Genomic DNA, 14,005 nt, shown 5'->3' on the forward strand with positions numbered 1-14,005 from the left:
ATATCTTTCCAGTAAATAGTACATAGAGGACAACATCCTCTTCAGCAGACAGTTGCTTGGAGGAAACCAGATCCAAAATCAAGTGATATTCTTCAAAGAGGCATTCAAGTCCCAAGGTACCTTAAATTGTTGCTGACCCATATGAAAAGAGCTAAGAGTTTTCTCAGTCTCACTTGGGCATCTCGTACTGTGTTCAAATCAGTAGTTAGTTAGTTTCACAAATGCTTTATTACTGGAATGTGTGTGTGTATGTGTTATAATCCAGGTGAAGCCCGGGAGCTGAGATTTCCCTGTGGCTGCTGGAGGTGGTGCCAGCTCAGCAGGGACTGCTGCAAGGCGAGCCGTGCCACTGGGAGCAGTTGGCACAGCTGCAGAGAACACCAGACACAATCCAGCGTGGATGGGGAACCAGATGGAAAGCAACCAGGCTTGGGGAAGGCACGGGTGCAATGTTCTTACCTTCAAAAATTACAAACTGCCTTTCATCAAGGCAAGTCTCTCGCTGCTCCCAGATGTTTGCATCTTGTTTCTTGTGGATAATTGCACTGGTGGGCTTTTCCTGTGTCTAGAGGGTAGAAGACTTACTGTTTTCAGCAGGTGCTCCTGGCTCTGAAGATGACTCTAGGGCAGGTTGGTGCAGACAAGGCAATGAGCATCTGGGATCCAGAGCTCAGACCTTGTCGACTTAGCTCTTGAGATTGCCAGACGTGTAGGGAACAACTCTTATGATCAAGAGGGCATCATCTAGATGAGATCATATTCTTTTTCCATCCTTGTGTTTCTTTCAGAGCAGATCTGTTTCTGCTCTACCAGTTTCTAAAACAGTCACGCATATGCAAGTGTGCCAAGAGATTTAAGTGCCCAGGAATGCTGGTAACTTGGTATGGCTAAATTTGTATCAGCAATTAGCTTCCGTAATAGGTTTTCCTGTGTGTGTAATCGCTTGTGTGATTTATGTTCCCTATGTTCATTTAGTCTGCACAGAAGTCTGGCCTGGCTTTGCAAATCTCAGTGTCTGTGTGTACTGCTGCTGCTGGAAACACTCTGTGGCAGCACAGGTCTGGCTGCAGCTCCCAGGTGGAGCTGAGGTGGTTATTGCAGTTCTCTGTTCTTGCTGATGGTCTTGTTTTTTTTTTTTTTTTTTTTTTTTTTTTTTTTTTTTTTTGGTTGGTTGGCATGTGGCAGGTTCCTTTTGTTAATTAGAACAAATGTGCCAATTATGTTAATGTATCTCCCGATACCAATCAGTGAATGATTAGAGACAACACATCTGTCTCTCACCAGGGAGCAGGATGACAGAAAAGACACTACAAGGTATGTTGTTCTAAATTACAGACACCTTGGATCATGCCTTCCCCCGCTGGCTGCAGGGACAGCTCAGTCTCCTGCTCAGGCTCGCTTGCCAGCCCATTAGCAGCCCTGGACGTGCAGCTCCAGTGCAGCTGGCAGGATCCATGTGCCTCATGGAACTGCAAGTTGCATCCAGGGTGCTAAGGAGCTCTGACCAAAAGGCAGCTGGCTCCAGGTGTGCTCCAGCTTCTCAGCATCTGCAGATTCTGTGGGTCAGGTTTTCATTCACCACTCTCACACCTCAACTGAGTGGCCTTCTCTTGCTAGTCAGCAAGAGAACAAACAAAACAAAAATACCTTCTTGTGTAGAAAACTAGCAAGAAGAAAAGGGATTTTGTGTATGCTTTGTTCCAGGGGCTTTGTATATAAGAAAAAACATGTATATGGTGTTGTAATTTTAATTTTCCATAGCTGTCATCCCCTAGAGGATACATTTACCCCATCCTTCATGGCATAATTTTTGCCAATTAAATGATTGCTGTCATGATAAGGAAAAAACTGATCCCATGCTTTTTCTATATGTAGGTATGACCATCAGTACATTTATCAATAACAGCTGGAGGGATGTGCCTGATTTAATTGAACACATAGAGCTACGTACATATTCAAGAATTGTTTTGATTTTAACCAGTAAATATACATTTTTAATATTTGGGCAAAAGTAAACATCCACTCTAGAACATCTCCAGAGAGATGGAAAATGGAGGCATGAGGATGTGATTTGGTATGACCTTGAAGTCAGGCTTTTTTGCACTTAGAAGTGCCTATTTATATCCTGCTGCTCCTCTGTCCACTTGTCTGCAGGTGTACAAACCTCTGGCACAGAAGTGTCCAGTGCCTTAGCTGCCAGTAACCACTATTCAGGCTGCAGAATTAAATTCAGTTAAATTCAGAATTAAATAAATTTCTGCACTGACGGGATTAACAGCCTACTTAGGCAAGGGGGCTGCACCTTGGGGAATGACGTGGCATCAAAAGAGATTGTGGCTTTTAACTTCTGTGATAACAGTTTGCATAGTTGTCACTCATAAATCACACTGGCTCATTCTGCTTGCTTCTCTTCTGTATTTGACACCTGATCTCTTCATACTTATGTGACAGAACAACCCTACTCCCACCTACTCTGGTTACCTCAAAAAAACCCACCAAAACCTGAAATTTGGAGGCGCTGAGCACTGCAGTCCTCAGTCGCCTGCACCATAAAAAATGGGCCCAACAGTAAAGGACAATAAGTACCAACAACAGTCTCACATATTGTAGTGTGTTTAATTAGCCCCCTTTTCTACAAGGACTGAGGGAGAAAACACAGCCACTAGAGGGATGTTCTCTTTTCTGTGTTACTCTACTGATGGCTAAAATACGTGTGAAAGGAGACTCCCACTGCTTGTCAAATCATCCATCAGTTCCTTCCTTCAGATTTGACATTAGAGTTTGCAACATTAACAGACACCATAAAAACCTGTATGCCAGAAGACTGAATTAGATATATTAAAGAGATACCTTGTAAAAGAGATGGCATTGAGACATGCACACACAGTACTGATGTACTGGCAGAAAAAAAAAAAAGATTATCCTGTTGTTCTTCAAACTTTTACTGTTAGCAAATTCTGTGAGACATTAGGTAAAAAGGATCTTTTTCCTAAGAGATTTGGTGTAGAGCCAAAGGCAATATACTGAACTATAGAGAACTGTTTTGTTTGGGGATATTTTTTTTTGTATTGGCAGCTTCTCTTCTCATATTATCTTTGGTGGTTTTGCAGGGATGATAGGGAATTCAATGCTTACAGTTTTAATTTTGTCTACTCATTTGAGACCCAGATTGAATATGTATGTGCATTTTTGCAGAGAGAGAAAATGTTGCAGAGTAGTAGAAAAAAGAATCATGTGCTTGGGCATGGAGCCTTGGGTGTGCCAAAGGCTGCTAGACTATATTGTTGGGTGGACATACCAGAAATATTTTAAAGTGCGCCTTAGACCATGTAGACTGCAGTCCTGTCCTTACTGATGTCCCGGTGTCCTCAATGTGCAAAGCAGAGGAGGAGTACAGACAGATCCAAAAGAGGGAGGTACTCAGCTCTGGCAGTGTGTGTAGCATCCTTTACAGCCCTGGCATAACCATCCCAGAAAAAAACTGACATTAAAACCAAAGAAATACATTGTTTTTGTGTGAGAGGCAGCAGTTAAATGGCAGCATACCACTGATGGAGATAAGCTTATGGCTTGTTTTTCAGTCTAGAATTCATGCAGACTCGGCCTGCAGATGAGGAAGGATATAAATATTGCCATTTACTGAACAGGAATCTGTCAGTCTTGATTATACCTATATTAGGATTCAAGAAAGGGGGAAAAACAAGTTTAGTCATTCTGTCAAGGAATAACAGATTATTGACTAAGAGCTTGTATCTTTCATGCTGAAACATGATTGTGATGGTGACAGAAAAAACCTCTACAGTTTTTGGTTTTTTTCTTCCTCCAGTGTTCCTTGCAGACACACGAATCCATTTCCAGAGCCCTTCTTACACCACTGTCTTTAAGCTCAGCAGTATCGACAGCTGTGGGGCTGCCACATCCCACAGTGATCAGCAGGAGAAATCATTGTTTTTTCTCACCATGGTTTGGGGCAGTCTGTACAGCTGTCTCAGGTGGCATTTGGGGTATGTCAATGCTTGGGGAGTTCCCCAAATGTCTTTAGAAAAGTGGGGTCTGTGAGAGAAGGACTTGGCGTCTAGCACCTCACAAGTCTGGTGGGTTGATTGCAGTTATGTTTTTCTTCCTTTAATTAAATCCTAGGCACAAGCTGAAGTGATCCAGTGACGTGAAGGCCCAGCTTTGATCCATCCAGGGCCTCATTCCTGTCCTTCAGCGTACTCAGTTCAAATGAAAATGAGCTACTAGATTTGCAGCCAAATTATATTAGAGTGGCTCACAGCAGTCAGCTGGGATATAACAGGGTGTTTTCTTAGGAAGGCAATAAAGAGAATATTGTCTAGATTAAAAATCTCATATGAAAATATTTTTCTGTGCAACCAAGGAAATCATGCTTTATTAAAGTAAAATATAGCTTACACAAATAAGGAGGAAAAATAAGCACTGATGTCCTTGTGATTTCCTTTTTCCTTGGTAACTGACTCTATTTTGTTTCATTCTCATTCACTGAAGCCAGAAAATGTGCATGTGAGTGCAAGTGTACTTAAAAATATTGGGGTTTGTGATTTGTTAGTGCCACCCACTCTGGTATAAAGCCTCATGGTTTTAGACCCAGACCGGTACCTACAAGGTTACGGCATTATTAACTGCCTAGTTAGGCAAGATATGGAAAACAGTGGGTGAGATCTGTGCTGATTTAGGCTTTCTGATGTTGTAGGAGAATTTTCTGTTTGCAGATATGGTCCTAAGGTATCACCCTTTCCTTTTGCCTTGCTTCCGACTCTGAAAGCACAGATCGCCTTTTCCTTGTACAGTACCTGGCAGCCTTTGAAAATGCATTGATGTTTTCAAGGCAAGGCAAGACAGCTGTTGTCTGGATGGGTGGGACAAAAGGGGACTTGAAGGAAAGGGTAGGCATGAGGAGTGTTCTCCTGTTTTTCTGCCCTGGTGTTTTGTTTCAGTCGGAGATTCATCAGGTGAGTCCTTCGTCACATGCCTTGGCTAGTAGTGTTTTCGGGGATGAGCAACATAATCACAGATACTGTGTCTGTCCATATTGGTATGACTTGGTGCTGACTCACTACCTCCCCTTTGAAACCCCAAGGTGGAGTGGCTGAAGAATGAAGAGGTGATTGATCCCGTGGAGGACCGGAACTTTTACATCACCATTGATCACAACCTGATCATCAAGCAAGCCCGGCTTTCTGACACCGCCAATTACACCTGTGTTGCGAAAAACATTGTGGCCAAAAGGAAAAGCACCACAGCGACTGTGATAGTCTATGGTAGGTGGTGCCTTGTACTTTTGCACATGGATGGACACTCACTCAGAGCAGGAGGTGGGGCAGAAAGGAGATGCACAATACTGCTGGGCAACTCTGGCTGCAGTCAGTGCCCAGACTGGGCTCCCTGTGCTGCCTGATGACTGCAGCCACACACAGGGACTGCAGTCAGGGGCACTGCTGAAATCCCTCAGAAGTCTGATGGCTTGTCTTATTGGTGACAGGCAATGGTGTTAAAGGAGGAACAGCCCCCTACACAAACTGCTTTATTGGAGAGAAGGCAGCTGTTCCCCTTGCTGTAACACACACTGGCTGCATACAGCAAGGAGCCACCAGGGCACATCCTGCAGCAGGAGTGTCCAAGGCATGGCTTACAACCAACACAGTTCATGTTCTTAGTGACTCTTTTCAGAAATAAGAGTGAAACTGATGGAGAGTTTGTGCTTCCAGTGACTGGTAAGAGTGTCAGAGCTTAACAGGATCCACCATCTTGTTATGTCTCTTTAAGTAAGCTTACTTTTGGTGCCTACTTCCAAAGCGTACCCTGACATTAAGAGCAAAGAAGCAAAACATTCTGGGACTGCAATTCGTAGGCATACAGCCTAGCTTGAAACTAAACATCAGGGGAATATAAAGCATGGGATAGCATTATTCTGTGTCAGTATCCACAGTCCTGATATGACTGAGGCTGGCTTTCTTTGGTTGGAAAAGGATGGGATTCCCTCCTAGGGTCTCTTCCAGCCTGTGTTGTGCTACAGCTCTGCCTCACCAGCCCAAGCCTTTGCCCCTGCAGAGTTACTTCCCCAAATGCTTTCCAGGTGGGGGTATCCAGCAGAACAAAACCTGCTCTGATTATGTGCCAGCTGACTGAACTGGTGTTTCTTACAATCAGCTTAATTATAGGATAGACAAGTAGGAAAAAATCCCTATGATTATCCCTAATATTCATTTCATATTCAGGGTAGCAGTTAGATTTAATTGTGAGCAGTTGCTTCTCCAAAGTTACAATGAGGGCTTTTTACTTCAGTTTTTATAGAAAACTGACTGAATTGAGTTGATTAGCAGTGCTTTTGATATTGAGGGATGGACCATGTAAGAGCACCATGTTTTGTAACTGAGATGAATGCAGAAACATAAAGATGTAGGCGTACTACAACCCTTCCCCATATAGATACAGAATTTTCTTCAAAAGTGTATTCAAGAGACATGTGTAGGGAGCAGACATTTTTATAGGTTTTGCTGCCAGAGCTGCTTAAGGGTTTAATCATATCACAAACATTTGGGTTTAGGGTTTAGGGAATCTGAGCAGTTAATATGTCATTACCCATACCTGACAATGATATTATTATGTAGAGCAGCACAACTCCTTTTTCATCCCTCCATCTATCCCACAAACTGTGGTGGGTGAAAAGGAGAGTCAGTATAAATACCTTCCCAGAGATAAATATCTTCCCAAAGTCCAAGAAATGCATTTAGTGTTAGCTCATTCTGAACAGCTTAAGGAAGTCCTGGGACATTTGTATATGCACCAGCTATGTCCACAGAGAGGTGAGGGAAGTTGTCCTGAAATCCTGAAGTCACCCTCTTGAAAGAAAGCAAAAGAGTCTCAATATCTAATGAAAGCATGGGACTCTCTCAGCATGCATAGGTGGTGGGTCCATCTGAGCATGAGTGGGAGTGCAGGTGATCTCCCTCTGCAAAACGGTGCAGCTTTCAGTGCACAGGCTTCTGGCTGCCAGAGCATTCTGAACCTGCAGGGGTTTTGGTCATACACACTTCAGGTGCTTAAGGCTGGGACAGGTGGGTTTTCAGGACAAGGCAGGTCACCTGCCAACCCTAACAGTCATCACGTGGTGTTTTTCATTCAGCATCAGCATTTCTTCAGCTTGTACAAAGACTTCTGGCATACACTTGGTGCGTTGGAGATGGGGGTTTGTCCCTGTTCAATGTTGTTTCTTGTGCCATCTCTTGTGGCCGCTGTTGGAGGCCACACGACGCAGAGCCAGGAGCGCCTTGGGGCTGCCCAGGCGGGGCTGCGTGTGTGACCATGCGCTTTTCCTCTCGCTCTGCAGTGAACGGAGGCTGGTCCACCTGGACAGAGTGGTCCGTGTGTAACAGCCGCTGCGGGAGGGGCTTCCAGAAGCGCACGAGGACCTGCACCAACCCTGCCCCGCTCAACGGCGGCGCCTTCTGCGAGGGCCAGAGCGTCCAGAAAATAGCTTGCACCACTCTGTGTCCAGGTTCAGTATGCACAGCACACATAAATACTCTGTCTGTCATCAGTCGTTTCGGGAGAACACTGTTAGCTGCAAAAGCTTTCGTCTCATTATTAATAAATCCAACATTTTGGGGAATTAATACTCAATTGTAGTGCATAAGTAGATAAAATAGTGAGCACATCATATCAAGCAGTGCGGGTTCTAGCCCTTCTTTCTCACTCTGCTTGCACTGTGGTCTCAGGTCTTACAATTCAGGGGATTTGGGGAACAGTAGGAGCCTCAAAATGTAGAAGATAAAGGTTGAAAACTCTGGAAAAGAATTAGGATTTGAAGATCGAAAGCAACTGTGGTGTAAATATATTTGCAATGTCTGTTCAGTCCAGCTGTCTCAGCAAGTAAAGCATCTGGGCTGTGGATATTAAATTTGAGGCAGATGTTTACCTGACATATACAACTGTCAAATACAAAGGCATTTTTTATTGGAAAGAGATGTGTATCCATACTTATGGAAGCTATTTAAATGTAAACTTCTGAAAAGTACAAAATTGTTTCAGGATGTGCAATGTAGTTGGTGACTTCCCTGTGATAAAATTCTGCCATTTGGCCCACTGTCCAGTGCTCTCCTACCACTGACCTACTCAAATCGATGGCAGCAAGGCCATCTTCAGAATGTGAAGTTTGGTAATCCAGCTCTGTCCCTGGAACAATTTCATGTATTGTTCTTCAGCTATTCATTTTAGTGCTTTTGAAAATAATTTGCAGGATTTTGAAAGGTGCTAAACACATTCCGTGTTCTGTTCATCTGAAATAAATTGATGGCTCTAAAGATTTCTTTTAATAGAGAACATTTAACATTAAATATCTCCTTATTAAAGAAGAATTTGTGGACAGGTCTAATGTCTGTGTTAAAAAATGCCACTCCCCCCGCCACAAAATTAAATCACAGATCCTGACTTGTTGCTTGTACACTTTGAGCACAGATAAACTGGTTAGAAGTTTATAGAAAGGGGAGGAAAGACCAGAAATGGAGCAAGGGCAGGGAGAAAGGAGATGTGGGGTTGAATGTGCATTTGCAGGCCAGAAGTAGAAGAGCAGGCTGATGATCCATCAGCCTTGCCAGGAAGGGCTGGGAGTTGCAGGCTGGCTTGTGCTGATGCATTGCCTTGGTCTCGCTTTTGTGTGCCCCTAACAAGTTGTGTCCTCTCCTTGTCTCAGTGGATGGCAAGTGGACATCCTGGAGCAAGTGGTCCACCTGTGGCACGGAGTGCACCCACTGGCGCCGGAGAGAGTGCACAGCCCCAGCTCCCAAGAACGGGGGGAAGGACTGCGAGGGGCTGGTGCTGCAGTCCAAGAACTGCACGGATGGGCTCTGCATGCAGGGTAAGTGCTTTCTCCAGGACCTGGGATCTGTGTGGCAAACCCTGAAATAACTGCAGATCAGCATCAATGGCCTAAATTCACAGAAACATTTGTAGGAGAAATGAGTTAGGGACCGGTTCTCAACCAGTCTGGACACTCCACTCCTCTTGCCTGAGGAATATGAAACAGTGAAGAATTAGAAAGAGTCATAACAGAGCCTTCTACTGCCTGCCCTCCCCACCAAACAGCCCTCCTCTCTGCATTGGTTCAGCATCTGTCCAGTGAACCTTGGCAGTGGCTCTTACAGCACTGCAAATGGAAAAATAGAACATTTAGAGCAAAGCCAGCATTTTCAAGAGCAAATTTGGCCAAGAAGATCGGCTTCTGGCTTCTCACTGTCAGGAATGGTGAGTGCACGTGTTTCTATTTATAATAGTTATTCTCCTTTCTGAATTTCGGGTGACTTGTGGTAGAAAGAGGTACACTGCATTGATGCAGTGCTGATGCAAACTTCCTATCTGGCTGCCAGCATGCTGCAGCCTCATGGAGATAAGCTGTAGCTCTGAAGTCTCTTCCCCCTGTGCCTATTCACGCAGTGCTCCTGCCTTTCTGACTAATAGAGAGATAACCAAAGAAAAGCAGGTTTTAAGTGTAATTCTGATATACACTGATGAACTCAGCTCTACACTCCATCCCTTCTCAGAAATGAGGTCTTCTCTGGTCTTCTGGTGCATCAAAACTCCCTTTCACATTTCATTAGTACAATAATCCGAGCCAGAATCCTTGCATACAGTTCTTTCCTATTCCTTCATCCTGTCTCTCTGCAGTAGTTCTTTGTCAAGCATCAGCTCTCTGTTGTCCAAGAGTTGTGGCCCTCCAGTACCTCTGTGTCTAGATCATAAAATGCTTTGAGTTCTATCATAAAAAAAGGAGTAAAGAATTGTTATTCTCTGAGGCAGGTTGGTTTTGACTGAAATATTCATGACGACAGAAAATGACACTACCAGCATATATATTTGTCTGGTCTTTGATTAAGTGCTATATAGGATAGCTACTGTGTTTATAGCGATCTCTGACCTACCCTATGGCACAGCATGACCATTTACTTTGAGGTTTCACAGATTTACAAATATCTTCCTTGATATGGCTCACACAAGCATTTCCATCATGTTAAGAGCTATTAGTCCATGTCAACGGTCTAGAAAGCTGTAATCCCTCAAAATACTTGTTTTTAAGGTGAAATTGGAAAAGTAACATTCAGAACTCCTCTCTTTTTCATTTCTAAGAATAGGGAAAAAATCAGCTATGTCTTACTATGTAACACCTTGGTGACTTTTATTGTAGGGAAGCTAATGCACTCCTAGTTCCAGCAGTGTTAATAAGTCATTATGGCAAATTAGGAGGAAAAGATGCATTTCCCCACGCAGAAGAGCTCTTCACCATCAGATTATATTTAGACAGCTGTATGTCATCTTTGTGTATGTGCATAAAGAGAGCCATTTAAGCAGAAATCTTGTGGAAAAGTAGATATAATAGCACAGCAGAATAAAAGCCCTGTAGGGATCTCATTTATCTGTTGATGGTATATTGCATTTTATTTGTGAAAGTGGATGCCGAGTATAAAGCAGAGGTCTTCAGCAGGAGAAAAGGTGAAACTGTTGTGAATCCTATTCTACTTCATATACATGTATATAAAAAATGGTAATGAAAAATATGGAGTCACATAATGACCTGCTTAGCTCCAGGGGCCATGATAATCCTTCAGTGTTGGAATTTAATGGCAGTGTTTTAATGGTGTCTTTATACTCTCAGGGTTTCATATACCTGTAAAACTTCCAGTCCTGCTCCCTGATCCGTCACTGCTGAGAAGATTGATTTGCTGTACTTTGTGGCAGTGTGCCTGCTGCGCTCTCTCTCTCTCCTTCCCTCTCTTTTTCTTTATTTATCTTTCTCAGTTTATGCAAAATCAATCTGAACACTTACATTTTTGCCCATGTGGATTTAGATTCATAGAAAATCTGCCTGCTGAGCCAGGAAGACACACAGCACTCCTTTCATTCCTAAAACAGTGTGCTTCTTTCCATATTATTTGAGGCTCTGAGGGTCTGGCCTGGAACTCATGATTCTCCTAGCCTGGGCACCTGTAGATTCCCAACAGTCTTCTCCTGTGGCTTCATGCCACTGGGTCTGGCATGGCACATGTGGCATGGAGGAAGCTTCACCCACATTTTCTCTGTGGCCACAGCCCTCTGGGAGATCTGTTGGCCAGCTTCTTACCTGCACCATAGTCAAATCCTGTTCCTAGGTGCCCTGGTGCTTCCTCCTTGCTGTCAGTCTTTAGTGAGAGCTTGAAGTTTGACACCATGGTGTAGTTGAAGTCAAAGAATTAGTAGGCAGACCCACTTCTCAGGAGTCACTAGCCTATTGCTCTGAAAAAAACTCACTTAATAAATATAAATAAAGTATAAATATAAGTAAATATATAACTCTGTATAGCTGCATGTAAAAGACATCTTGGAAAATGCTGGATTGGATGAGTCTAATTTATAAGCCCTTTCTCTTCCAGTCTATTATTCACTTCAGTAGCATCAGCTGGATAAATCAATAAGCTCTTTCATCAGGCGGCCCCTGCTCCAGCAAAGAGCACAAGTCTGCACCACTATCGATTTCTGTGGGGATAAAAACAGTGGAGCTTTCTCCATCCCTTGTAATTACAGTATTTTACACCCAAAGCTGTAGTTTGTGCTTACCACTAACTGTGGCATTTCTCATGCAACTCTGCTGTTGCATTTATTCAGACTAATCATCTTGCTGGTACACACATACTCTCCCGTATCCAGTAGTTAGTGTTTTTCTGTTAACATGAAGGGATGAACAGTCATTAAACTAGAGAGCCCACAGAGAGCCAGCAGGCTGAATTGAAGAGGAAAAACAGATGTAGTGAAAATTTAGGGCAGTCATTGCTATTTTAAGTTTGCAAGTACACAATATTGTTTAGCAGTTCCCATTATAACAATTTCATAATTCCCATAATAGCATTAATACAATCTTCTGGAACAAAATCTGCTGTAGGTGTAAGAAGAATTGTCTGGTTACCACCCACGCTAGTTGCATTATTGCCTCCATAGATGCATTATTTCCCATTTAATGTATGAGTACTGTGGTAAATACTTCAGTGCAAGGAACAACACTTTTAAAGGCACGCACTGCATCTCACAGGGGATTGCTCTAAACTGAAGCTCTGCAATTAGCCCTTCACTCGTATCACCTAATGACTTTGGTGGGTGTTCTATGCAGGGAATTAGAAAGCAAAGCACTCTCCTGCTGCCTCAAACTTCAGTACAAGTAGTTCCCTTCACTAGGTCGCAAACATTTTTAAAGCAACCTACCAGGGGAAGTATTTTGCTGGACTCAGTCTGGAATGAGTGCGAGATCGCTTGTGTGGTACAAAATAAATGCTTCTGCATTGCATTATGCGTAAAATCCTGCTGATAGTCAAGAAGAGGTGGACAACCAATGAGGAGAGTTAGCTGTGCTGCTTGGTTATGTTGATGGCTTATTACCTGAGTTGTGACACGCAGCTGTCATGCTCACAGCATGTCACGTACATCCTTTCTGTGGAAGGATCTGAAGTGACAGTGCTCAGATCTGTATTGTCTCACATCATAAAACACACTGCAACAGTCCCTGTCCTGAATGAATAAGTACAGCAAGTCCATGGGTATGAGCTTGGTGCCTGCTGGTCTTTTAGGCTTTTCTGAAATCGTGCCTGGGATGTGCAGGGTTGGCACTAGCTCAGTCAGAGGAAGACAACCAGTGCCCCTTTTTTCTGTTCACTTTTGGCTTTAAGTCAACCATTGTGGCTTTTCATAAAAGGCTGGCTAAGATGTGCTTTAATTTTTCTTTTTCAAAACACAAAGCTAACAAGCAAGATAATACAGAAGCACAAGTTGTTGCTTGAGAACTATCGGCTATATAGTTACACAAATAGTACTGTTGCTCTGTGAAGTAAAATTGCTTACTTTATACAGTCGCACAATATGGAATAAAAATCTGTCATTGAATAGGAACAAAAAGAAAACTGCCACCTGTGAATCATTGCCAAGGGTCATCAGATCCAGTATGAACTTTACCGTTGTTTCTTGAGCATGAAAAGACTGAGATGTACTACTGTTATTTAAAAAAATGGAAAAAAAGATTCAAAATACCTTCACCTGTTGCTACAGACAATACTCTGGACTAACTCTCAGGTCACTCTGGTCTTCTCCCTGCATGCAGCTTAACTACTTGGAAATGCAAATAGCAGATGCACTGCTGGAAGAAAAGGAACCATACTGCGGTGAAGATGTTATTACCAGACCAGTAATACCATTCCTTCTTAGAAAAGACTGCCTTCTAGTCAAGAGTGGATTGATGTGATATGGGGACAGCAAACCTGTATTTGCTGAGTACTCTGAAATCCTAGTCTGAAAGGCAGTATGAAGTTCATAAGGTTCCCTCCTGCAATGATAATGCCTAAGCAAGTGAAAAAGATGCAGTTTATCCTGCATGAAATGGCAAAATGGTGCCCTTTTTCAATCTTGTCTCTGTTTATACACAGGTCCTGAGTAGAAAGCAAGGTCACCACGATACTAGCATCTCTTTCTTCCCAAAACATACACATTCTGCACATTTCCTGGCTGGTTAATGTAACATGTCAGAAACTCTGATGGAATAAGTATTTGTTTCCCTTTTTGGCTTGATTTGAAAGCAGGCATTCAGGGAAGAATTACAGGGCAGAGCAGGTTGATGAGGACCACAGGTCCACCAGAGCAGATCAGTGTGCAAAGAGCAGGGGAATGTTTTCCAGGCTCCAGAAGGTAAGCAGAACTCTCTCAAGGGAGACTGCAACAGAAGCCCGTGTGTGCAGAGGAATGAAATAAAATCTTTCATTAAGAGCATGTGGGTCGAGAACTTCTAATACATTCAGTCTGTCAGCATGATGATACAGCCACCTGGCCTGTTTTGGCCTAGCAGGGGGAGTTCATTCATTTGAAGAAAGCATCTCATCTATTCCTAGAGGAAGTTTTCCATAATATTGTTTTGATATGAGTAAAGGGATGTGTTATTCCATTTTCTACCCAGCTACTATGCAATGGTATGGCAGCC

The 14,005-nt window shown here is 43.1% G+C and overlaps 1 protein-coding gene across 3 annotated transcripts in view; it reads left to right on the forward strand.

Annotated features, from left to right (window-relative positions):
* Positions 1–14,005, forward strand: part of UNC5C (unc-5 netrin receptor C) — a 257,297-nt gene that overhangs the window by 200,475 nt on the left and 42,817 nt on the right. For all 3 annotated transcript variants that reach the window (XM_063422938.1, XM_063422936.1, XM_063422939.1), the window contains exons 5-7: positions 5,102–5,282; positions 7,352–7,519; positions 8,714–8,878. In XM_063422938.1, the coding sequence (XP_063279008.1) occupies positions 5,102–5,282; positions 7,352–7,519; positions 8,714–8,878 (514 nt within the window). The remainder of the gene's footprint in view (positions 1–5,101; positions 5,283–7,351; positions 7,520–8,713; positions 8,879–14,005) is intronic.

Source organism: Prinia subflava, chromosome Z, assembly GCF_021018805.1.
Source record: "Prinia subflava isolate CZ2003 ecotype Zambia chromosome Z, Cam_Psub_1.2, whole genome shotgun sequence".
In the NCBI taxonomy this organism is placed as follows: Eukaryota; Metazoa; Chordata; class Aves; order Passeriformes; family Cisticolidae; genus Prinia; species Prinia subflava.